The sequence below is a fragment of the Vespula vulgaris genome, chromosome 7 (genome assembly GCF_905475345.1).
Source record: "Vespula vulgaris chromosome 7, iyVesVulg1.1, whole genome shotgun sequence".
Classification (NCBI taxonomy): Eukaryota; Metazoa; Arthropoda; class Insecta; order Hymenoptera; family Vespidae; genus Vespula; species Vespula vulgaris.
In genome coordinates this window covers 3135719-3162536 of record NC_066592.1, presented here as the reverse complement: position 1 = coordinate 3162536, position 26818 = coordinate 3135719, and the positions used below count along the sequence as shown (strand labels likewise).

The window sequence follows — 26818 nt, the reverse complement described above, 5'->3', positions numbered from 1 at the left end:
TCGTATGTTCCCTATTTACAGTGTGATATAAGTTTTTCTGTAATCTACCCCCACATATATATATATATATTTGTGTGTGTGTATATATATATATATATATGCATATCCTGTAAATACATTATCTTTTTTATGTGTATAAACCTTCATACATATACATCTAACTAGATTATTAAGCATGTACAAACAATTTCAGTCTTATACAAAGAAACTATAGTTTAAAATTATAATCTTTCGGTACTTACAATACATTATTTAAATCGTATCTCTATCTTGCGTTGCCTTTTTGAAAAAAAAGGATTAAAAATATTTGAAAAAGTCGTGCGTGATTTCTTTTAGTAACACATTTAATTTCTTAGGTGAAGTCGGTACATTTTTACAAGGCAACTTAACATACTATATAGGTAGTAAATTGATCTTTCCTTTCAGAACGGCAAAATCCTAAAAATTACATTTCATTAAATCATAAATATTTCCTCCGTAAATCTTGTTCACAATCGATCGGATAATACGTTTTCTGAATTGTTGAGCTCGCTTTTTTTCGTCCACATTTTTTCTTTTTTCCATTTTTATCAAACATGCTGATCCTTATGGATATGTTACGTTTAATTCTAGATCGAGTGGTCGAAGACCAATAAGTAAATTCAATGTCAAATTCTCATTATTCTAAATCTAGTATTAAACGTGACATGCGCATATACGGACCAAATATAATACTGCCACTTCACGTAAAAATAGATGACCATAGAGTGAAAAATAATTAATAACGTACCCGTAAAAGGTTTTACAAATTACACGCGATATAATCAATGCAATTCAATTTTTGTTTTTTACCAAACAATTGATTTACTTATAATGTTTAAACAATCACGATTGTTGATTCAAATAAATCAAAGATCTCACGATAGTAAATTAGAACATACATATGCAGATTGGATTTCGTAAATAAATAGTTTATTATTTTCGCGAGTGTACAAATAAATATAAGGAGATAAAAAAAAAAAAAAGAAACGAAAAATTATACAATCATTGAGAAATTAATAAAAGAGATTGGAATAATTTCAAAGAAACTTATTCGTGAAAAAAAGATTAATGTGTCATTTTTAATTTGTGACTACGATTTAGGCCAGTAGTCGCCCTACGGACATTATCAATTTCAAATATGGTCTTCGATCATTTCGTTTTGTATATAATCATACCTTTCTCCTTCAACATTATTCTACGATCTCACTACGTGTTCTCGTACTTGATATGAGGAGGAAAGTTCGTCGTTTATCGTTTCAACTATATCGACGAGTGTTACGATCAAAAAAATTTTCTCGTAAGAAAAAAAATGAAAAAAAAAAAAAAAAAAGAAAAAAAAGAAAAGAAAAGAGACGGTCGACTTCGTGAATAAATAATATACCCGTTGTCTGTTTATTATTTATTTAATATTCATCCTTATATTATCATTCAAAAATGAGAACACATCTTCAGCTTTGCACCGGAAAAAATAATTCAATAAGCTTTCGTATGAAAAAACTTCAAAAAGACGTGTCTTTACGGGGCTTATCCGAAATATATAACAAATTTAACAGAAAACACGTTTTTAAATATGTATAATATATAATATCTGCGAGTAACATCGACGCGACGCTATGATACAAGAATCGGGGGGGGGGGGAGGAAGGGAAGGGGAAGAGGTTATAAACAGAAACGAATGTTTGGGGGTGTGGGGAGGCGGGTGGTCTTTGGAGACCACAGATATACCGATTTTTTAAAATTTAATCTTAATAATGCGAATCCCTATTAATCTCGTTTATCACGAGACATATACGTCTAATCGACGAATTAAAAAAATTATTGGGGCTTTTCTCGGCCCCCACCTGCCCTCACTCCTTCACCTCTTCTTTCTTTTTCTTTTCTTTTTTCTGTTTTTTTTTGTTTTTTGTTTTTTTGTTATCATCTTCTACTTCTTCCTCATCACCTTCTTCTTCTTCTTCTTCTTCTTTTTTCTTCTTCTTTTTCTTCTTCTTTTTTTTCTTCTTCTTTTTCTTCTTCTCCTCCTCCTCCTCCACTTCCTTCTCCTTCTTTTTCTTTTTCTTCTTCTTCTTCTTCTTATTTTTCTTATTCTTATTCCTATTCTTATTCTTATTCTTATTCGCGAAATACGAGACTTCGAATCGGAATTAAATGCAGACGGGGATTCGAGCAACGTTCAGATTTATAATTATATGACGCTGTCGATTAAAATAATTCGTTCACAATATGTATTCGCAAATCCCTAATGCCTCGACAATGTTTTATCCTTACTTTTTTTTTCCCTTTTTCTTTTATCATTTAAACTATGTACAAGAGAGTCTTCTATATTATATATATCAAGTCCTTAAATCCATTATACACACTACATGTAGACTTAAATTATAAATTAATATTAAAATAATAATCATAATAATAATAATAATTATTATTATTAATAATGATAATAATAATAATAATAATAATAATAATAATAATAATAATAATAATAATAATAATAGTAATAGTAATAATAATAATAATAATGGTGATGGTGATGATGATGATAATGATGATAATAATAATAATAATAATAATAATAATAATAATAATAATAATAATAATAATAATAATAATAATAATAATAATAATTGTACGATAATTAATCGTGAAAGCGAGCCCAATGAAAGCGGCACCGGACTTTTAAAGCTCGTCGAAAAAAACCTGACCCTTTTATTGAAGCCCGAATTTAACGAAAGAAACATGCCTTTCCTCGTATCTTCCTTTTTTCCATTTTTTATTCGTTCGACACAAAAAGAGGAACAAGTGAAAAGAAGGGAAAATATATAAAGAAAAAAGAAATCATTGATAATATGAAGATTCATGAGCGAGACAAAAAAAGAAGCTTAAGCGAACTAATTGTTAAATTCTATGAATAAAAAGAGAATAAATATGGCAAACTATAAATGCAAAAACAGGACTATATATTCTAGAAATATTCGTTCGAGCATTAACAAATATGTACCTACATACATACATACATACATATATATATATATATATATATATATATATACATATACATACATACATATGTATATACATAAATTGAATCGATCTTTGATACGAAGAAAAGCGAGATCTTTCAAGAAAAACAAAGCTTGCTTTCGATTTAGGCTCCTAAAATCATTTTTAAAATCGATAATAACGATGATAACGATGTAGAAGGAGCCAAACGATTAGGTCCTTTGAAAAGGCCCCAAAAAAAAAGGGTCGGTTTTTTTATTCCTTTCTTATTCGATCCCTAAAACTCTCTCGACGCGGACGAGCGTCTCGGAAGATGATGTTTATTTCATAATTTTTTTTTTTATTTTATTCTTTTAAATGGAGCACGATTTTCACGGATTTTTTCTTGCAATTTCCTCTATGATAATAAAGGGAGGACTAGGAGTGGACGGGGGAGGATCGACATCTAATTTTCATTGATTAATTCCGATACGTATACGCCGTTATATATATAATATTATGTATATGCATCATACATAGTACTTTGAATTGTATATCGTTTTTTTTTTTTTTTACTTTTTTTGTTCCATTATTTATAGAGTTTTGTTGTAAACCACCGATACGCTCGAGCATTCGATCGATTCCGATTTCTACACCCAGCGATTACTAATCGTTACTTCTTTCTTCTAATCGAGCTCGGGTATGTGCGTGTGCGTGTGTGCGTGTATGTTTGTGTTCGTGTGTGTGTGTGTTCGCGCGCGCATCTCTATCTCTCTCTTCATCCCTTTCTTTCCTCATGAAGTAGCTCGTTCTTTCTCTTTTTCTACGATTAAAAACTCTTCCATTATTTACGAGTATCTTGTTCTAAAATTCTAAACGAGACAACGACGAAGGACGAAAGTTCGAAGTTTAAATGTTAAAACTAAGCGCGCGTTTTGAAATTAATAAAGATCTTTTCTCGTCGGTGGATTTTGAAAGATACCAAAAAAAAAAAAAAAAAAAAAGAAAAAGGAAGTAAAAAAATAAATCTTCTCGAGAGAATAACATTGTGAGTGTGGATCATGGAGAAGAAAAAGAAGAAAAAAAAACTTCGTTTATCCATCCTCGATCGTCGATCGTCGTACTCACCCCTTCGCGATTTATCTTCTACTAATACGATTTTCAAAAATCGGCCGGTTTGATCGGCCGAATTATGTAGCACATAGTCGTCGTCGTTGTCGTCGTCGTTCTTTTCGAGATTCTCCAACATATTATATCTACAAGTTGTCATCAGAAAATTCGTGTTTAGATCATCGATCAAAAGATTCTCTTTCGTTCGCTTAACTTTCCTCCTTCGATCATCGTTCGTCGATCGAATATGAAATCGAGTATGAGAGTATAATACCTATCATACGTAATATGTGCGTCGTAGAAAGTTTGAAAGATACGCCGCGCACGGAAATGAAAAATTCGAAATATGTATTAAAAGAAAAGAAAAATAATAATAATAATAATAATCATAATCATAATAATAATAATAATCATAATAATAATAATAATGATAATGATAATAATTATAATAATTATAATAATTATAATAATAATTATAATAATAATAATATTAATAATATTGATAATAATAATAACAATAAAAAAGAAATAACGAGATAAAAAAGAAAATAAAAAGATTCAAGAGAAAGAAGGAGCCACTGGAGGAATCGATACTCTATCTTGTCTCGGTCTCTTTTCATTCTTTTTTTTTTAATCCTAATGCAATGTACATGAGAGAGATGAATGTATATATATGTATGTTTATATATACATATATATATACACACACATATACATACATACATACATATATATATATATATATAGATGTATATATATATATAGATGATAACCGCGACTTCGTAAAGGAAATACAACGGGAGAGAAATGAAAACGTGACATCGTTGTTCGCAATTGCTTGAGTAAGGATATGGATAGCACAGCGTGGTCTGTTCCTGCCAACTTTCCACGCGTTTCGCTCTTTCTTTCTAGTCTTCCTCTTTTCTTCTTTTTTTTCACTTTTCCTTCTTCTTCTCCTCCTCATCTTCCTTCTCCTTCTTCCTTTTCTTCTTCTTCTTCTTCTTCTTCTTTTTCTTCTTCTCCTCCTTCACCTTTCGTTCGTTCGTTCGTTCGTTCGTTCTTCTTCTTAATCTTCTTAATCTTCTTCATCTCTCTCTCTTACGTCTCGAAGTGTAGCCGCTCCTGAGACGTCGCGGCTCGGATATGATGATTCGAGGGGTTTCGTAGGAAGAGGTGAGCGAACGAACCTCCGACGGTCCTTCGTTTGTCCCTTCGTTCGTCCCTTTGAACTTTCTTCTTCGTTTCTTCGCTTTTCTTCCAACGGCACGATTCGATTTGACCGCGAAAGACTCGTCCTTCTTCACGTTCTCTTCTTTTCCACCTCCTCCAGCTCCTTCCCCATCTCCTCCCACCTCCTTTACCCTTTTCTTCCACCTCCTTTGAAAACTCGTTCGTCCTCGAACTCGAACGAGACAGCCTGACACGGTACCGTCCTCCTATCGGGCTCGAGCCGAACGATACTACGCCTCGATCTGATCCTCCGGGCTCATTATGTCGGGTGCCATCGACAGGTCCTCTGCGATATCCTCGTCCTGTCCCGAATCGTGCTCGTGACTTTCTGGATATTCTCTCTCGTCCACCTGATCCTCTTCCGCCTCCTGTTCCGTCGGTCCATCCAGCATCTCGCGTTTTATTAATCTCGTTAGCTTACCACCCTCCGGGCTCTGCCCTTCCTGCTTTATGTGCACTGCTGGTTCATCCAGTGGCGACCTGTTCTCGATTTGACATCATCGTAATAATTAGATCATTTCGATACATACATGTATATGTGTGCGTGTGGATGTATGTGGGTGTATGTACAAATATACGTATACATGTATATCCATCTAACTCTTTTATCTCTTGTTCGTCCTTGTTCTTTTCTAATATCCTTTTCTTTTCTTTCTTATCTTTTTTCTCATACCTTCTCAAATAATTTTCATATAATTTGAAATTTTTCATTTTTAAACCAACCAGAGACATGTTTTATGGTTTCGCTTGAATTAGTACAACGTTATTTGATTTTTTATATAAGATTCGATTAGAAATAATGAATTTGATATAAAAATGTGAATAATATGATTAGAATTTAATTGGACATTAATTTTTTAAGTAAGAGATTCGAATATAAAATTACGTTTTCGATGTTTGCCACGTTTATATCTTATTCTATCAGTTAAAATAGACGATCACGATGAGCTTACTTACATTAGATCGTTGTGAGACAAGACGTGCTCTTTATCCGGGCTCGTTGCTGTCGACGTACACATCGAGTTATTTAAAAATCCCATATTAGACTCCCCGAGTGCAGCCTGGAAATACTCAAATTGCATTAGACGGTTAGTTATCGATGCCTCTTGTGCTTTCGCTGATTTTTTTATAGATGCATTCGTCTCACGCCACACACGGACACACAGAGAGAAACGCACACCTATACACGCGTGCGCGCACACATACACGGGCAAACACATGAACGAGATCTTCTCGAGTCTCTTCGAAATACGATCGAAAAGTGCTTACGAGAGGGAAGAAGCAATAATCAATGCTTTAGATTTGCAGTTTAGATGGCTATAAAGATGTCTTCGGTAGGCTTAGAATTTATTTTCACATCTGTCGTTCATCCATTTTTATGTGTATGTACGTGGCGTAAGGCTCGACTTTATTTCCAAAATAGTAAGGAAGAAACAATCATTTTTTAAATTACTATTAGACTTACAAATCATTATACCTAATCGACGTAGTGACATATACGTCAGGTTTATTTTAACCCTTACATACATGTGGCCGTGGAATTAGAACGTATTAATGTTTAATACTATACTTAGCTTAATTTTTCGTGACAATTATGATAATGTAATTTTTCTATTATATTTCTCCCCATGATATTTACTTAATAGAGATAATATAATATCATTCTAAAAATTTTGTTGGATATTTCATTTTAGTTTTAATCGAGGAGTAATAATAAAGTATAGTTTCAGTTCAAACATTAGATACTAGAATAGAAAATAGTCTGATTGTTGATAGTTACCTGGAGGTTGGCATTTAGTGCGTCACCATACATCGTAGGACTATGAGTGAGCGTTGGACTTTTCGATGGTACGCCCCTAGATATCGACAGAGAAAAATACGTTAGAAATACATGGGATCGTTTTACGATAGTCGTTTCCTGAAAAAAAAAGAAAAAGAAATGACTGATCTGAGTAGTATCTTAGTCTCGTGTCAACGTGTACGTGAGATATATTCTGTTTGAACTAGAAGGTAAAGATATGTGTAAAGCGTGTCTCTTTGTGTATGTATGTGTGTGTCTATATGTGTGTATTTTATGATATTATAAATATATAGACGTATTAAAAAGGTAAGATAGAAAAAAGAGAGAAAATGGAAAAGGGAAAGTTCAATAGAGATAGAAAAGTAGATAGAAAAGTATAATATTAAAAGAATTATAGTAAAAATACACATATATATATATACAATAGAAAAAAGTTTTTAAAAAAGATTAGAAAAAGAAGAGTCTGAAAACTCTTACCTACTACCTTTTCTTTTTTTTTTTTACCCCACTCGTCCAATCGGTCCGGAAGATTTCGAGTGAGATTAGAAGTATGTAAAAAAGTTGAATAAAAAAAGCGCCCTCGTTTCACATTATTCTTCGTTTGTTAAATTTTTTTTTCTTTTCTTACTTTTTTTCTTTTCTGTTTCTTTTTTTGTTTTTCTTTTTTTTTGTTTTCTTTTTCTTTTTCTTTTTTTCGTTAACCAGACGAAATGAATTCAAAATAGAACGTATGCGAAACGATTTCGTTACTTATAAATGGCTTTTGGATTTACCTGATCTTACCTTTCGAGAATTTCCATCAAGCTGGTATTTATCGATAATTGAGTAATTGTCAAATGTATCAAGTCCGAAAAAGAGATACTTTTTTTCAAATTGAAAGAGTATCATCTTTTCAAATGTTCTCTCGCAAATTAATTGACAAATTGTATAAATAATCGACGAGACTTTTTTCAACGAAGGCATTTTATCTTTCTCTCTTTTTCTTTTTTTTTTTTTTCCTTTTTTTCATCTATTTCTTTTTTCTCTGAGGTTTCGTGTTAGTACATTTTTGCGAGAGATCGATTTTTCGAGCATGCGAAGAAATATAGAAAAACGTTTTCCTCGAGCCATTTATAAAGTAATTTGAAGCGCTGTATAATGATAAAAAGAGAAAATTTTTATTAAAAAGTGAAAGAGAGAAAAAGAGAAAAGAGGAAGATAGGAAGAACTATAGAGACTAGGAGAGAGAGAGAGAGAGAGAGAGAGAGAGAGAGAGAGAGAGAGAGAGAGAGAGAGAGAGAGAGAGAGAGAGAGAGAGACAGATAGATAGATATAGACAGACAGACAGATAAAGAGATAGAGAGACAGAGAGAAAAAGAGAGATGGATAGTGAGCAAGCACAAGAAAGAGAGGAGAGTAAATATAGATAAAGATAGATAGATAAATAGGTAGATAGATATAGAAAGAGAGTATAAAAATAGATTGAAAAGTTTTTAAAACTATTTAGATTATTAAATAAGAATTCTGAATGTTAATCGACAATACGATAATTAGTACGTATCCTTTTAGGTACCTGATGTTAGAAGATAGATAGTTGTAGCGATGAATGGAGAATTCCGTATCATCCGTGACTATAGAGTAGTGACGTACGATTTACATAGATAATTTACGCATGCGCTTAGCTAGCTAGCTCTTCGAGACATTTATTTTCAATCGAACCAGATATCATTCGTACAAACTTAGGAAGAATTATGGACGAAATCAATGAGGATAAACGAAAGATAAATTAATATTAATCTTTACGGGTTACGAACTATTAAAAAATAAATTATCTTTCACTTTTCGTGGGAAGAAAAAATAAAAAATAAACAGAAAATACATTATCTCGTTTATAAAGATTTTCTTCTCCATTATTATGAGAATGATACATAGATACATTCGAATGTTGAATTTGGCAAAAGAAAAATTAATTGGTTATGCTATCTTATCGAAAGGGGGAAAACACAAAAGTGAACCTATATCTCATCGATTCGAAGAAGAAAAACAAAGTAAAAGAATAAAAACAGAGGAAAAATAATTTTCTAAGGAAACATCAAAAAAATAAAAGAGACAAAGAAAAAAAAAGAAAGAGAAATAGAGAGAGAGAGAAAGAGAGAGAAACAGAAAGAGAAAGAGAGAGAAAGAGAGAGAGAGAGAAAGAGAGAGAAAGAGAACAATTCAACACACGCTCATTCACACGAACACACGCTTTCGCTTTTGCAAGACGCTATTAAGAGCCGACACTAGACAAAAGCGCTGTGAAATATACTCGAAGCGAATGTTGTTAGGAGAATTCGTAAGGGTGGGTTAAGGAATATCAGAGGGGAGTGTCTTAGAGTGGATATCACAGATTCGAGTGAACGATATCACCACGATCGTTCGGATCTTTCATGCGGGCAACAACCACTAAAATAACATCGGTTATATATCATCCTGCAGTTATGACCAATCGTCCTGTGGCTGGGCTCCTGCAGGGCTCGTGCAGGTCTTAAGCTCTTTTAGCTGTGCTTTAGAGCTTTGGACTACGGTACTATATATATATATATATTATGTATATACGGGGATGTGCTATGAGGGCTGTCTCGTGTATCACGAGCAGAGGTAGTCCAAGAAAATTTTACAAAAATTTCCTTTTACCAGTGTTACAAATCAGTTTACACTTTTATTTCTTTCTTTGATCGATAGATGTGGGAAACGAAGAAGAAGAAGAAAAAAAAAGAGAAAAAGATAACTCTTTCGTATCGAAACAGAGATCACGAACATACCTCTGGTCGCAAACGAGAACTATGGATCGTACTAGGGCTACATTTGTTTTTAAGGATACGGACTCTAAAGGCGTTCGAGGCAGGCATGATGCGGAATTCATTTTTTTAAAATTTCTTTTATGTTTTCTTTTTTTGTTTTTTATTTAGTTTTTTGTTTGTTTTTTTTTTGTTTTTTCAAAGGAGTTGGATCATTTACAGACTTTCTTCCCGTTGCCTTTAATAAATTTTTCTACGAAAATTCTTTCAAGATCGATAAAGACTAAAGATTGTCTCACGTATCGATACTGTCCGTAACGAACGATTCGAGTAATTTACATGAACGATTCCTTATCGTTGCGACTGTTATTGTTTTACAACAAATACATCAAAGATCAATGATCGAAGAATAAATTGAAGATGTTATCGTCGCGACAAGTTTTAACAGATATCGTATTTGACGAAGAAGAAGTAGTAAATGATTATCATACGATAATTACACGATAATAATATAAATCTGAGTCGGACGAAACTTAACGATTTAAGAAAAAAATCTATCGTTTTTTAGGTCGCGATATTAGACGACAGAAGCAGTAGCAACGATAACGATAACGATAAGCGAGAATTTGACGAGAAAGGCAATAGGCGAGAAAGTCCGTTCTGTGTACGTTCTTAGTTTATCACTTCTTTTCTTTCTTTGTATTATTTTTTTTTTGCATATATATATTTTTGATTTTTAAATTACTATTATTATTATTATTATTATTATTATTATTATTATTATTATTATTATTATTATTATTATATTTTTTTTCTTTTGGAAGACAACGACCAAGCGAAATCGTCCCGGTCGCCACGTTCGTAATGTACCGCGTCAAGGTCAGAACGTCGCGCCAGCCAGCCAGCAGAATTCTAAAAAGTGGTAGTGCTTACTGTGCGGAGAGGTGGGGTGGAGTGGATGATGGGTTTTGGTCATATTTCCTGGGGCGGCCGCGGGACAGATGCCGCCGCTTTACGAACTCGGCGTCGTCCACCATCCAGAATGACCCGAAGTCGTCCTCATAGCGCACAAAACACTTGTGCAATGATAGATTGGTGCGAATCGCGTTCTGTATACACAGACAAGACCACCAAGAAATAGAGAAAAAGAGAGTAAAAAGACAAGGTTTCTGGTTTTTGTTGCTTTCTTTCGTATCTTTCTTTTCTTATTTCTTTTTCTTTCCTGTTCTGTATTCGTTCGCATTTTTTTTTCGTCCTGCTTTTTTCCTGGTTCGTTCTTTTTTTACTTTTTTTTTTTTTTTACATTTTTTTATGCATTTTTCATCTTTTTTTTTTTGGTATTCTCGTTATTTCGTTTCGTTTAGCATATATATATATATCTCGGTTGCGCGCAATTCACATTCGCTTTCCCGCTTCCTCGTAATTCCCCCTAGAAAAGAGTCGCGCTGAGCAAAGAACAACAACAACAACAACAACAACAAAACAAAAAGAAAAGTAACAACAGTAACAACAACAATTAAAATCAATGACAACAACAACAACAACAATAATAACAACGACAACACACAACAACAAACAACAACAGCTAGAACAACAAGGGCAGAGCGAAGACGAGACTAAGTTCTCGCTCTCTACTTTAAATAATTATGTACAAACGTCTCCCTCACTGGTAGTCGCGTAGTCGTGAGATTTCGAAGGTGACGTCGTTCAGATGACAGTTGTGAGGGGGTTCGATCGAGGGTGAGGCTGGGCCTGAACGTTAAAAAGAGAATGGTGGTGGTGGTAGGGGTGGTGATGATGGTGGTGATGGGGGTCTGGGTCATCGGGAGAAAGGTGTTGCGGTCACGTGATTCGCACGAACGATGGTGGAGCCTTCGTTCAGTGAGCTCATCATCGTGAACCACACCATCGCGACCTTTTCACCGATATTACAATGACGAAGTCAATGAAAAAGAGAGAACTAAATATGGGGGAGTACGGTGTAAAAATAAGTGACGTAGTATATGTATATTACATAATATGCGCTTCCTCTGACTACCTGGCAAAACCTGTGTGCGAGTGTTGTTTCTCACTCTGTTCTCCGGGCAACCGGGGTCCGGCTTCCGAGACTAGACTTGGGCCAGAGATCGAGTCGGTCCCGCCGTTCTCGATCGGTTAATCGCTGCAAAGCTGACATGCTTATTAAGAAGCACACACGATCTTCTACGAGAATCGTACGAGAGCATTTTCGATTGATTGATTGATAGACTGATTGATCGATTGCTTGATTGATTGCTTGATTTATTAATTGATTGATTGATTGACCGATTGATTAATTGATCGATTGATTTTTGAATTAATTACATTTTTGCAATTAATTTTTATTAATTTATCATTTCGATTCTTATCTCCATGGGATAAAACTTATTTATCCTTTTGCTCTCGTATCGACACCTTCATTCTTTTCTATATTTTCTTCTTATTTTATATATATATTTTTGTTTTTTTTTTTTTTTTTTTTTATATATATTTTCTTGTTTTGATTCGTTCTTTTAATACATTCGCGCGCACATCCACGCACCCACCAGATTGCGATATTCTCACTACCATCTTCGAGCAAGTAAAACGAAACTTTCCAAAACACACACGCGGTTACGAGAACACATGTGAAACGAGATCAAGAGTCTACCGAGTCGAACGCAAGACTGATCGAAATCATCTGTACGCAACACGTTGCATTTATTATAGTCATGTACGTCACTCTACAAGGATTCATCCTTGAGAGAGTGCTCGAAAGAAAGATCGCGAGAAAAAAAGGGATAATAACAACATATACCCGTATTTTTAGAAATTGTAATGCCATTCGAAATGAGCGTTTCGAACTCAGAAAACTCGTTTGTTAGCAGAGAAATACAAAGACATATACAAACACAAGCGACGTACAGTAGAGATTTTTACGGCGTACTAGGTTTATTATACACACGGCAAAATTTCTATGTGTATAAAAATGCGCACGTAAGATAGATAGATAGACAGGTAGAAAGAGAAAAAGAGATAGATAGATAGATAGAGAGAGAGAGAGAGAGAGAGAGAAAGATAGAAATAGATAGTTAAAAAAAGAGAAAGAGAAACAGAGAGACAGAGAAAGAGAATACACAGATGTGAAGATTATGAAGAGGAGATATATATACATATATACGCGTGTATATATATATATATACGACTTTCAGTGTCGTAAAGGCGATCAAAAGTACATCATACTTAAGTAAGAAAAGAAAAGAAAAAAAAATTGAAAAAGAGGCACAAAAGGAGCGTGCGTGTATGTGCGTATACATACATACGAGGCTGTACGCGCGCGCGTTAAAATACGCGCGTGTGCACTCGCCTGTCGTTGTATACCTCGAATATTGAAACAGACATTAAGAACTATATAAAAGTATAAGTATATATATATATATAGATAGTATATGAATATAGAACACTATAAATACAATTATATGTAGATATATATAATATATAAAATAGTAATATGTAAAAATTGTAAAAAATATATATAGGTATATATGTATTGTAAAAAAGACGAATATATCGATATATATAGAAGATGGTAAAAAAGTTGGCGGTATATATAAAATGGTTCTTAGTAATAGGGGGAGTATGTAATAAGAGTAGATATAAAAGCGAGTAAGTGAGAGTACTATATATAAAAAATATATATATAAATATATATAGAGAAATAGGCAGAAAGATAGATAGAAAGATAGATAGATAGATAGATAGATAGATAGATAGATAGATAGATAGATAGAGATAGATAGATAGATAGGTAGATAGATAGATAGACAGATAGGAAGATATATAGATAGAAGAAAAGAGAGAAAAAGAAAGAGAGAGAGAGAGAGAGAGAGAGAGAAATGTGTGATAGAGAATATATGTACATGTACATGTAATTGGAAAAATGATAATAGGAAATATAATTAAATGGAAAGATATGCTTTTTGGGAAAGGAACGATTTGGAAAAGGAATGATCTTTAGATTATTAGTGAAAATAGTGAGAAGAGAGACAGAGAAAGATAGAGAGAGAGAGAGAGAGAGAGAGAGAGAGAGAGAAACAGAGAGAGATATAGATAGAAATATAGAGTGAGAAAGAGAAAGAGAGAGAAAGTGAAAGGCAGAGAGTAAAAGAGAATAAATAGAAAAAATATATATATATATCTATGTATATACACACACACATATATATATATATTATATATAAAAAAGAGAATTAAAAAACGCGACGTTTATCGAATAATTGGCGAGGGGAGGGGCGGGGGTAACGTACCCGGTCGTGCTGCAAGCGCGTTGAGGACGTCTCTTGTAAAACTCCACTTCGTCCACCGTCCATACAGCGCCTTTCACGTTTTCGACTCGCATGAAACATTTGTGGAGAGACAGGTTGTGTCGCACTGCGTTCTATACAAAATAATACACAGACTAAATAAGCAACGCAAAAAACGAACGAAGCCAAACTCAATCACGAGTCCGATAGAGTCGATGCTTTCGAGGGGGGTGGTACACGTTGAGGAATCTTCGCCGTCGATGACGGACGATGATCCAAACACACGTCGACGATTTCCGTTCCAATGGACGACGAAAAGATGAACGCGTTATGCTCGAATGCGTCGAATAAAAAGGCATCGCGAAGAGAAAGAGAAAAAGAAAAAGAAAAAAAATAAATAAATAAATGAATGAATAATAAATAAAAAGAAAGAAAAAAAAAAGAAGGAAAATTTCGCGCGTATCGTGCGTTTTAAAACGGCTTTTACACGGGGTTGTCACACATTTTTGGGATACGTACGGCGAGGTACATCGATTATCCTTCAAATTCGATCCTCGTTTTTCTTAAATTTATGTGTTTCCTTAAGAATTATTAATGAATTAAAAAAAGAAGAGAGAAAAAAAAGAAAAAAAAAGGACGAGAAAGAAGAAGAAGAAGAAGAAGAAGAAGGAGAAATAGAAAAAGAGAAAAAAGAAAAGATAATCGATGTCTCTCGTCGTAAGAATTTCTATAATATCTATAGACGTTGAAAGCAGCAACGAACGAAAAAAGCTTTTCTGCTCGCTCTTTTTTTGCGCATGTGAATAATAATAAAGAATTCATTCAAGGAAAACGCGAGAAAAATCGACATGGCGATCGTCCGTTCGATTGAGCTATCGCGTGCATTTTAAATGATTTTGAACGGATGAAAATAACTCGTTAAAGTCGATTTCGTACTCGAGTTGAAAATCTACAATTTCTAGCACTACCGAACGCTCGTTTGTTGGTATGAATTTGTGTGTGTGTTTGTGTATGTTTGTTTGTTTATGTATATAAATATATATATATATGTATATATATATATAATATATATGTATATATATAAATATATATGCAGCGGCATGCACGTTAGGCAGCGTGAAGCATTTCCTAAAAAAGACTAATAATAAATACTCTCTAAAGAGGGTGAATGGCGTGTGGTGACAACCCCGTTTTATAGAACAATAAATAGTAGTAATAATAATAATAATAATAATAATAATAATAATAATAATAATAATAATAATATTAATAATAATAATTATCATAATAATAATAATAATAATAACAATAACAACAACAACAATAATAATAGTAATAATAATAATAATAATAATAATAATAATAATAATAATAGAAAAAGCAATCGTTCGTCCGTACGCGTTTTATTTTTTTATTTAAAAAATTGTTGAGCTAGGCGAAAGGAATTCATCGAAAATGAACGAATAAAAGTGATCGGATAGATGTAGATGTGATTGTGTATGTGATAAAGTGAACGGTGCAGCGATAAAAATGATAAAGTTAACCATGAAAATGAAGTGTATAGGAATTATCAAGAAAAAAAAAAAAAAAAGAAGAAACAGAATAAAAATTAGGCTTCGCGAAATAGTAGGGGTGGAAAGAAGAGGGATTGAGAAATAAAAAAGAAAATAAAAAAAAAAAAACACAAAAAAAAAGAAAGAAAGAGAAATCATACCACAACGAAGAAAAGTATAAGGTGATATTAGTCGAAAATAGACACGGCATTCCTTTGATCGTCAATGCACAGCTAGTAATCTAAATCTAAAGGGATTCAAGGTAAAAAGAAAATATAAGGATAGTCAACGACAACAATCATTCATGCCGCAGGGCCGAGAACAAAATTCGAAGGAGATTTTCGTGATTCGCTTTTCTCAATCACGATGATCATTGCCAGCATTTATGTATATGTATCTGCATCTGTCGATGAGCTGCTGCTACTGCTGCTGCTGTTTCTTCTTGTCTGGAAAACTGCTACATTGCTATATATGCATACTATTTTAGATTTTTCAATATAATGTCGCGCTCTGTATTAGTGTTCTTTTCTTATTTTTTTTTTTTTTTCTATTTGTTTGCTCTCTCAGTTTTTCTTCGTGTTTTTTTTTCTCTCCTTTCTTCTTCTATTTTTTTTCTGCTTCTTTTCTTTATCTTTTTTTTCTTTTTTTTTTTTTTGTTCTAATTGTTATGGCTTTATTCGCCGTGTACACATAACCATGCGAGGCGAAAAGCGTCATGGCAAACGTCGATGGGTTAGTATCACGCTCACTCTTACACGCAGAAGCATACGTGCGCGCGCGCACACTCGATTCATCCAAAAACAGGTGGATATTTACGCTTTCATTGCGATTCTATGGAGATCCAAAATTCGTAAGTTTTAAGTAATTGAAAAGCTTTTATTTGCATCGTTGATTAAACAAATTTAAGCGAATGAAATATAATTAAATTAGAAAATGCAGAATCGTAATGAGTCGTAGTATTCCACTTGTTATCGTTACCAGCGCGTTCGCTCGGCACGTCGCTTTTAACCTGTCGATTGAAATATGTATACATACATACATACATATATATATATATATATATATATATATATATATAAATATATGTAAGAACATTCAAAAATATTATGAAAGCTCGTCCCTTTCTAAGATAAGAGCGCATTCATTTGAATTATTTGTTTCGATTACGTATAAAATGCATAATGATTGTTCGCTGTGCATCCAACGTCGAATCCTTTTCCTTGGGGAGAGAAATTCTATTATTTCTAATATCGTGTATATATATATATCTTATGATTAAATATTTGTAAATATCGAAATATCATGAAATGAAAACTCTTTTCAATCGTCCTCGTAATATAAATCAATATTATCAACTACTTCGAAGCTCGAGCTATTGCAATTGCGGTTTTCAATACACACACACAATATATATATATATATATATATATATATATATATATATATATATATACATATATACTTTACCGAAAGTAGTATCGTCAAATAAGCATTTTAAAGCGTAAAGATTTTATGCAAATTCGAACTTGGACAAAATCCACCACCTGTGCTGAATCTCTATAAAACGTTCCCTTGTAACAGAAGTTTTCAAATCATGTTATACGTTATTCCCTAGGTCGACTCGCTTCTTTCATTCTTCCTCGATTCGTTTCTTTTTATTCTGTCGTTTTTTTTCTTATTTCTTTTTTTCCCTTCCTTTATTCTTTGCGACCCCTCCCCCGGGATCTTTCGATCGTTTCCGTCGTTTATATTATGAAAAATATAAGATATACCTTCCACGTTGCTGCATTTCGCCGGAAGTAGCAGAATGTGTTTTGGAACCAGTTATAAATTTCGTTGAGCGTCAGCTGTTTATCTGGTGATTCGATGATGGACTAAGAAAAAGAGGAATCGTTTGTGAGAAATATCATATCATTATCGTCGATAATAAACTAATTAATCTAATTGTTAGATATGTGGAACTACCTTGGATACACTCGCATATTCTGACGATTCTCAGCGTTAGAAATAAGGTTTTTAAATCGTCATTAAACGGGCGACACCGTCCCGATAGAAATTTGTGCTCGGAAATGACACTCGTTAATCATTCTGACATATCTTACAGTAAAATTGCTAGTACACGTAAGATCGTGACGAGTTTAATGCGATTTAACGGGAATAAAAATTCACGATAGAAAGGGGGCGGGGTATATAAAGATCAATGAAGAAATAATTCTGTGTACATTATTGATCGCGATAACTCACCTGTCGAATTAGGGATGCGTACGTGAACGGTGGTCTGACGTCGGCATTTTTGTAGAATTCCCTATTTCGTTGAATTTCTGAAAGCAGAATCAAGATTTAATCCAACGGTAATTCGATCGACCGATTATATGAACGGGAAGAAAATTTTTGCCGTGTGTCACGTAGAAGAGCAAACGTGTTTAATGTGTGCAAGAGACTAATGGATCTAAGATACTACGAATTTAAATCAAGATTTTAATCTCTAAGGGGTTATTGTTCCACTTACGAATATCGTCGGATCGAATCGATAGCTCGTTAATTATTCGAATTAATCTAACGAACAACGTAAAACGGAATGAAGCGCAGTTATCGTTTATATCATGCCGAAATAAAATTTTCTCATGTTGAAAGTCAATATGTATGTATAATATAATTACGTTCCGAGTTATTAATAAAAGTTATATTTATTTTCTCAACTTAATTGCGGATAAAGCAAAAAAAAGCAGGCGTATACCACATTGCAGCAAACCAATAAACCAAGTAGAGAGTATCGCGTTAAGTAACTTTACAAATATGTAGCTATCCGATTTCTTTTTTTTTCTTCTTTTTTTCCTTTCTTTCTTTCTTTCTTTCTTTCTTTCTTTCTTTCTTTCGTTTTTTTAATTTTTTCGAAAAGTAGCATAGCGAAAAGTAGACGCGGATTTTATGCGAACAGAAAAGTGGAACACAAAATACGATATGCTGAGTTCTTTGTGTCGAGCACACGACACGAATCGATATAATTTCTTTTTCATTTTATTATATCAATGTTCTCTGAATTGGAATACGAAGAACGTTCTGGTTACATTCAAGGTCTACGAATTTTTCTCCCGTTAAAATATAATGTGTAATAATATACTTTCAATTAGTTTTATAAATACGTTCGATGTCCGACACAAAGAACTTCATTTATGAAAGGCATGCAAGATGAAGCGTAGTTCGTTCAATGAGAAAAGAGATCCTTTTCCATTTTTGTTTTTGTTTTTTTTTCTTTAAAAAAAAAAAAAAGCCATCGTGGGAGCGTGGAGAGAAGGTTGACAGTACCTTGTTGGACGTCAAGGCCAGCACGCTCCAGCATGTAGGGCAGCCCTACACGGTGGGGAGGGCAGGCAGCACAAAAAGTAAAAGGAAAGAATAAAATGTATCGATAAGAAAAAACTGGTTATCGAATATCAGTAGCTCGTATTGGGAAATGGAATAAAAAGAACAAGAACAAATGTAATGATAAATTATTAATTAATTGTTTTGTCGAATTACTGATCTTCTTTTTTCTTTTCCCTCTATTTTTTTTTCTTTCTTTTTTTTTCTCTTTAGCCTCCCTTATACCTATACACTTGCCCTATATCGCCAACAAGGTTTCGTATATATATATGTATGCGTATATATATATATATATATATATATATATATATATATATATAGACAGATAAATAAATAGATAGATAGATAGATAGATATAGAAATGTATATTATATAACTCTGTGAATATTATTGCTACGATTAAAGAAAGTTTGTGCGTGTGATAGAGTTCACAATAGGAGGAGGCACGAGACCAAGAGAGGATCGTAAAGAACATCTGCTGCGGGATATGCCACTATTTTTTTCTCTCCTTCTCTCTCTCTCTCTCTCTCTCTCTCTCTCTCTCTCTCTCACTCTCGGGGTGAACGCGCGATTTTCAACGAACCATGACATGCCGTGATTTTTACAATGATTTTTTTATCTACATGAATCGCTTCAATTGATTGATTCTAGACATATGAATTTGTCGAAAAATCTGATATATCGATATTGATACACACACACACACACACATATATATATATATATATATATATATATATATATATATAAATATATATCTTGAAAATCATCGAGCATCTCACCATTCGTAAAATCATCCCGAGAGTTGAATTCCCTTAATCATTATTACCTTCGTTAATATCTATTCCAGATCTATCGATGGTTACTCTGCGCCTTACAGTGCCCTCCTCATATAGCCCTACGGATAGTATTTAAATCTCTGAATTTTTATACATCTTTCGTTTTACCTTTCTCGTGACGAAAAAATAGAACAACAAAAAATTAATTTTTTTTTTCTTTCTCTATTTCTCTCCCTTTCTCCCCCCTTCTGTCACTTTCTCTTTCTCTCTCTTTCTATTTATATAAATACAAATATGATAGTTACAAGTAGATTTTTAATATAACAGGTAACGATGAATATATATGTGTATGTATCGTACCTTAGAGCAGGTAAAACGGAAGTTTCTCCTTTCGACATGAAAGACTTACATTCGTCGATAAGTATGTATATTATTTCGTCGTAGAAAAATAAATTATCGAACGATATAAAATTATAAAGATTAGAATGATATCAAATTTTATATATATATATATATATATATATATATATATATGTTAATATATCTATAAAAATGGATTAATAAACATATATATATATATATATATATATATATATATATATATATATTGATATATATAAAGAGAAAAGGAATAGATATTACCTCCAGCTAAGGATAAGGTCGACTTGTCACTGATTCGTCGTCGTATCGGTCCAGCCATACTCGGCATGCTTCCAGGAGTTCCGGGCATGTTCGGTAACGGTGGCATCCCCGACATGTTTGACATGTTCGGTATCGGTGGCATCGCCGTACCACCAGCGGATGGTGGCAGTTGTCCACCCGCTGGCGATCTCACTGCCGAGACTAGAGCCGACATTGAAACCGGCGAAACCTGGGACACGCCAAAGTTTGGTGGTGGCTGGCTCATCAGGGCCGTCGACAGATTCAACTTTGGTAAACTCGAGCCCGTCTGAAAGCAATCGTCGAATTCCTTGTTCAACCTTTTCCTATCTTTCTTTCCATTTTTCTATTTTCCTTTTACTCCTTTCAATTTTCTCTTTCTCTATCTCCTTTTTTCTCTCTTTCTTTTCGTTATTATTAAATATTATATTTGACATGGATAAGTCGTAATTATGAATATACCTACTTCTTCAAAATTCCTAACTTCCTCTCTTTCAATTTACAATTCTCCAATTTCTCTCTCTCTCTCTCTCTCTCTGTTTCTCTTTTTTCTTTCTTTCCTTCTTTTTTTTCTTATTAAACTTTTCCACAGGTATTTCCTCCTTTCCTTCTTTTTTTTTTTTATCTCAGACACACTCTCATTGTCGTACTCGAATATGCGAATTTTCTTTCTTTTTTTTTTTTTTTCATTGCATTTATTAGATACGCGAATAAATTGTAATGATGAATATAATTATGTATGTAATATTTTATAATCCTTTGATCATCTTGACTATCTTTCCGATAGCTGACGTGACTTTGATAATCAACGAAGAGCTGGAAATTTTATCGTTAAATTGATTAAGACCCATCCCCTCGGCTCTTTCTCTACTAACCATTTGATTTGAGGGAGTTATCGCGACGAGCTAATGCGACATCGACATTCTACAGTTACCGCGTACTTGTTAGAGATTTTAATTAAGACGTTAGAAAATCGACGCGTCCCCGTTGAATAATTAATACAGACTTTATGTATAAATTAGCGTGCAGGCCAAGGCACAAACCAAGGTGGCCGACCGCGAACGATCGCTCGAAATTCGCGTTGTTGTAAGCACGCCATTGCGGTGGCCTTCGTTGAAGAAGGAGTGCTCGTAAAATTCACAAACGACGCCGAAACCGTCGTGAATATCCGACTTTACGAGCCACGTCTCGTATTCGTCCCGCGAGAAGAGTTTACGCGATAACGAGACCCCTCGTTACTATCGCACCATTCCTTTTCAAAATATTCTTATATTCAGTCCTCGTCATTAGCATATCGATATTATTTATTAATATTTTTCTTTTTATCTTTACCTTTATTTTGTTTTCTCTTTGTTTTCTCTTTGTTTTTATTTACATGCACAAACTATTTAATTTCCCTTTTTTTTTTGTTTGCCACAAAAGAATTATGATAATTTAAAAGAAATAATTTAAAAAGAAAAAGAAACAAATCGTAAAAACCGATCGTTGTCGTAACATTGATATCGATATCGATATTTTTCATTTGTACGTAATTAAATATGTGGATATCTATATGTAAGCAAATATATTATCTATTTGTTGATATACAAAATTTTATGTGAATTATATGCAAATATGTGCGATGAGCTTACCGAAGACTCGGAAGATTTTGGTGGTTCGGGGGAAGCCATTTGTTTCGCCATATGCAAATGATGCATCATGGCATTGAGACGATCCCGTTCCTTCTGCAACTGAATCTCCAATTGCGAGACCACTTGCATCTGTACCCTCGCTTGTGCCGTCGATCTATCGTCCAACGTGTGCTCCGTGTTTAAGTGCCTGTGATTATGGTGTATCATCCTTAACAAACTTGGATCGGTTTACTTTAACTTTCACGTTAAGTAATTCTTGAACGTTGCAACTTACGCACACGTTTAATAAAACAATATTTACTTTTAGCTTTCTTAACGTGATGTTTCATTTTAATAAAACAAAAGTGATATTTATTTTACAAATTTATTGACTTTCAAATCGACGTTAAAAATATTTAATAAAATACTTTGTATTTACGCTTTGCGGTAATATTTCCGTGTATATATATATATATATCTTTGTAAAACGAAGGACAACGATGACAAATAAAAACGCCGTTGATTTTCATTTTTTCTTTTTTTTTTTCGTGAAAGTTCTCTCCGAGAAAATTAATAAGATTTAAGCACTGACAATATCCTACGCGCAATGTGTCCCGTTTAGAAATCACTCGAATAGAATAACCGAGTAAACTTTAAAGAGACGACATCAAAGTGAAGACGATCGACAAAAATCACGGTCCACGTTTTTCTTCTTTTCGGAGCGAATTTCTCGACGATAAAAATTGTAAAGAGACAGACAAAGAGAGAGAGAGAGAGAGAGAGAGAGAGAGAGAGAAACAAAGATAGAAAGGGGTGTGTTACCAAACGAGATTTACCATTTAAGAATTTTCTCCTGACGAACGAACGATTCGAGCACGGTTGCTGTATCGACAGAAAAAGAAGCGAGGGTTAGAGAGAGGAAAAGAAAGAGAAAAAAAGAGGAAGAAGAAAAAGAAAAAGAAGAAGGAAGAAAAAGAAGAAGAAGAGGAAGAAGAAGAAGAAGAAGAAGAAGAAGAATTCGACAGAGGAACAAAGAAAACGCGTGGGAGTCGCGTTGTATGTTAAAAAGGAAGAAAAAAAGTAGGAAGAGAAGGGTGGGTGGGTGGTAGTTGGTTTTGAAGAGAGTCCAAGACGAGGGAGAGAGAGAGAGAGAGAGAGAAAGAAAGAGAGAAAGAGAAAGAGAGGGGGTGGTAGGGAGGTAGCGATGCAGGGTGATGGGGGGAAGAAGGAAAAGGGAACAGGGGGGAAGGGCCGCAAAGGGATTAGACCGAGGGGCATAACGATGCGGTCGAATGTCCTGAATATTAATGAGACAAAGGTAATTAGCGTTTTTCTTTTTTTCCTTCTCTCTCTTTCTCTCTCTCTCTTTCTCTCTTTCTCTTATTCTCGCTCGTTCCTTCTCTTCTTTCTTCTTCTTCTTCATCCTTTTTTAAGTAACGGCTTGTTTGAGGGAGTCTCGACTCGCGCCGACGAGCCGCTACGTGATTACTAAGATTCTCGAGAGCGACTTCGAGCTTCCAACGGTGAAGCTGCGGCTTGTCAATGAGAAAGATACGCTGACTTCAGCGACTCTCTTTCTCTCTCTCTCTCTCTCTCTTACTCTTTTTTTCTCTCTTTTCATCGTGCACTCATCACTTACCAAACTTATGACGAAGCTTTCAAATGTTAAGCTTCACGAAAGTCTAGAGAATATTTTAACGTTCTATCCCGTAACAGTTTCTTTTTTTTTTTTTTATATATTTAACAATCTTTTTACGACTAATACTTTAACAAGTATTATATATATATATATATATATATATATATATATAACTATGTAATTGTAAGAAGTATATATTTCTAATAGGACAATAGTTATAATTAATGAACGATGATTATAGGGTTATTGGTATTGTCAATGATATATTTAAATCATAATTGATCTTAAATTTCTTTTCTCACGAAATTAATTGATATAAGGAATGAATGAATTAATCGAATACGTATTTTAAAAACAAAGAAATAATATAATACTCACTTAAGGAATGCTTGATAGTCTTCGCAAATAACTTCACAGCCCGGCCATTTGCAAACCCCGTGACCGTAGAGGGGATGAGCTTTGTCGTTGCATGAAACGTCGAGTGGTTTTTCGTCCAACGGCGTCGTACCGTTCATTTCCGATCGCCGACCCGAAACTATCGAATTTAGAAGTCCTGGGATAGTCCAGGAGAGAAAATAGTACATAACGTAAAATAATAGTAAGTATGAAAAAAAAGAAGAAAAAAAATTATACAGTTTTTTATCGAAACAATCGTCGAATATCGAGCAAAAAATGTTGTACTCGATAAACGTAAAAAAAAAAAAAAAAGAAAAAAAAAGAGAGAAAAGAAAAAAGAAACGTGCAACGAGGAAAGGAAAAAAGAGATTAGAAGGAAAATGAGGAAAGAAAAGAAAAAGAAAAAAGAAGGAGAAAAAAAAAGAAAATAATTTTTGTACCGTTCAATCCTCCAGATTTCGGGACGCTGGAGTTTTGATGAGATTCCGAACCATCCGACGTTTCGGACTTCCATGTTGGTAAACCTTCTCCGGGTTGGAGACCTACGTTTACAAAGTACACATAGTAATTCCTGACTTTGATATTAGCATAGCACGTATTTTTCATTATTTTTTTTATACGACAGCATTCGGTAATGATAACGTCAGAATATATTTGAATACTAAGATTTGATAATGAAGAATAAATTTGAAAAGAAAGAAAGAGATAGCGAGAGAAGAAGATATATATATATATATATATATATATATATATATATATATATATACATATATATATTGTACATAACTATAGATGAATGGACAAACAGAGAAAGAGTCGATTTGAATGTAGGAAATGGAGGGTAAGTTTGTTTCACACGTGAATTTCCGAATAGAAAGTAGCGTGCGACCTCCGACTGCTGCTTATCGAGCCAGTCTTTTACCTTTACCTTCTCTTTCCCTCTGTCTATCTCTCTTTCTCTCTTTCTATACTTTATACAGTCGCGTAAGAAAGAATAACATAGTCAAACGAGATCGACCGCAACCGAAACACTTGTACGTGGAAAAGTTTAGCCCGGGGTAAAAAGAATGGGAAAGGGGAATGAGAGGAGAAAGAGAGACAGACACCAGTGAATACGATGGGAGTTCTTGCTGGATTACTCTGAGAGAGAAAGACGGGAAAAGGGCGAAGGGTAGGTACGAGAGAGAAAGAAAAAGAGAGATAGAGAAAGATGGAGATAGGTAGGTAGGATACGTATCGCGTCCCTACGAAGGGTGCTTGTCTGGGCTAGAACTTAAAGGAGAGTTTTTGGTGTTGCAGGTGGTGGCGATGGGTTTGTTCTCGTCTTCAAATCAAAAGGAAAACATCTTTAACACGTGACTTTCTTGATCGATAAATAGATATTTTTTTTCTCTTTTCTTTTCATTTCATTTCATTTCTTTCCTTTTCTTTTAAAATAAATTCTTAGAATATCGAAGAGACAAAGGTAAGTACATTCTCGTTTAAGTAATCAAACTTATGAATATATAAATATTTGTATAGGTAAGATCCTACCTGAGGAAGGATTGTGACCTTGAAGACCAAGACCCTGCTGCAGTAGATATTGTCTCTGCGTTATCTGAAACTGTTGTACCAATTGTTGTTGTTGAAGGGCTAACTGTTGAAGCGGGCCAGATGCTTTCTTCTTGTCGGCGGTCTGTAGTAGATGCGTCTGTTGAATCAAATTCAATTGCAACTGTTCCTGCAGTTGTTGCATAGCCTGCTCCAACTGTTTCCTACCGAGTTCAGCGAGCTGATGTTGCTGCTGAAGGGAAAAAAGAACGGGAGATGTTGGATAAAGATGAGCATATTGAGATATGTGTTGCCGACTCTTCCATCGAGCAAGTAGCAGTTAGTTAGAACTCTCGAGAATATAAGAAGGTTTGAAGGAGTAAAAAAAAAAGAAAAAAAAGTCTTGCATCGTCCGCCATGGCTGATGAATAAATCACGATGTCTCAGATAATTCGCCAGGGAGGCAAGAAGAAGCAGCAGCAGAAGAAGAAGAAGAAGAAGAAGACAGAGGGCAGTTGATGGGTACCTCGAAGACAAACAACGAGACACAACGGCTGATGGCGATGCTTAATTGCTTACCTCGCCCTTGGAACACCTCCCTTCTCTCCTCTCTATCTCCCTTACTACTCCCTACCTTAGTCAACTTCATTCCCGATCTTCCCTACGCCTCGAGGATATTTTAAAACAAACTTCGCGGCAGACGCCCTTTATCGTATTACTATAAATAAGGAGCCACGCGATTAATGGACGTGGACATATTATTTCTATGCCAATGGGGACAGCTTACCATTTCCATAAGTACGAGTAAAAACATTTCATGTAATTCCTCTCGTCTATACGACGAAAGATTCTTTTCTTTTTTTTCTCCTTTTTTTTTCTCTCATCGTTCTCGCCATATAAGTATATTTTCGTACGAAAGTTCCCTGGTGTTGAATTAAAGGAGACGAAAGGAGGAAAGAAAGAAGAAGAAGAAAAAAAAAGAAAAGAGAAAAAGAAAGGAAAAGAGAAAAAAAAGAAAAGAAAAGAAAAAAATGTAGTATCGCGTTTTGTTGGTCGACCCGTGAGTGATATGATAACGTTAGGATGC

The 26818-nt window shown here is 34.1% G+C and overlaps 1 protein-coding gene across 26 annotated transcripts in view; it reads right to left on the bottom strand.

The window, feature by feature from the left end:
- Positions 1 to 326: 326 nt before the first annotated feature.
- Positions 327 to 26818, bottom strand: part of LOC127065150 (forkhead box protein P2-like) — a 268844-nt gene continuing 242352 nt past the window's right edge. For 14 of the 26 annotated variants that reach the window (XM_050997110.1, XM_050997118.1, XM_050997122.1 and 11 more), the window contains 12 exons: positions 25735 to 25984; positions 24642 to 24743; positions 24184 to 24358; positions 22188 to 22374; positions 20539 to 20845; positions 19947 to 20015; positions 17999 to 18075; positions 17527 to 17628; positions 10834 to 11009; positions 7121 to 7196; positions 6298 to 6410; positions 327 to 5820 (listed from right to left, as the gene is read on the bottom strand). In XM_050997110.1, the coding sequence (XP_050853067.1) occupies positions 5571 to 5820; positions 6298 to 6410; positions 7121 to 7196; positions 10834 to 11009; positions 17527 to 17628; positions 17999 to 18075; positions 19947 to 20015; positions 20539 to 20845; positions 22188 to 22374; positions 24184 to 24358; positions 24642 to 24743; positions 25735 to 25984 (1884 nt within the window). In that variant the 3' untranslated portion in view covers positions 327 to 5570. Of the gene's footprint in view, positions 5821 to 6297; positions 6411 to 7120; positions 7197 to 10833; positions 11010 to 14204; positions 14336 to 17526; positions 17629 to 17998; positions 18076 to 19060; positions 19106 to 19946; positions 20016 to 20538; positions 20846 to 22187; positions 22375 to 24183; positions 24359 to 24641; positions 24744 to 25734; positions 25985 to 26818 lie in introns of all 26 variants that reach the window. The other 12 variants (XM_050997107.1, XM_050997108.1, XM_050997109.1 and 9 more) reach the window with 12 other exon arrangements.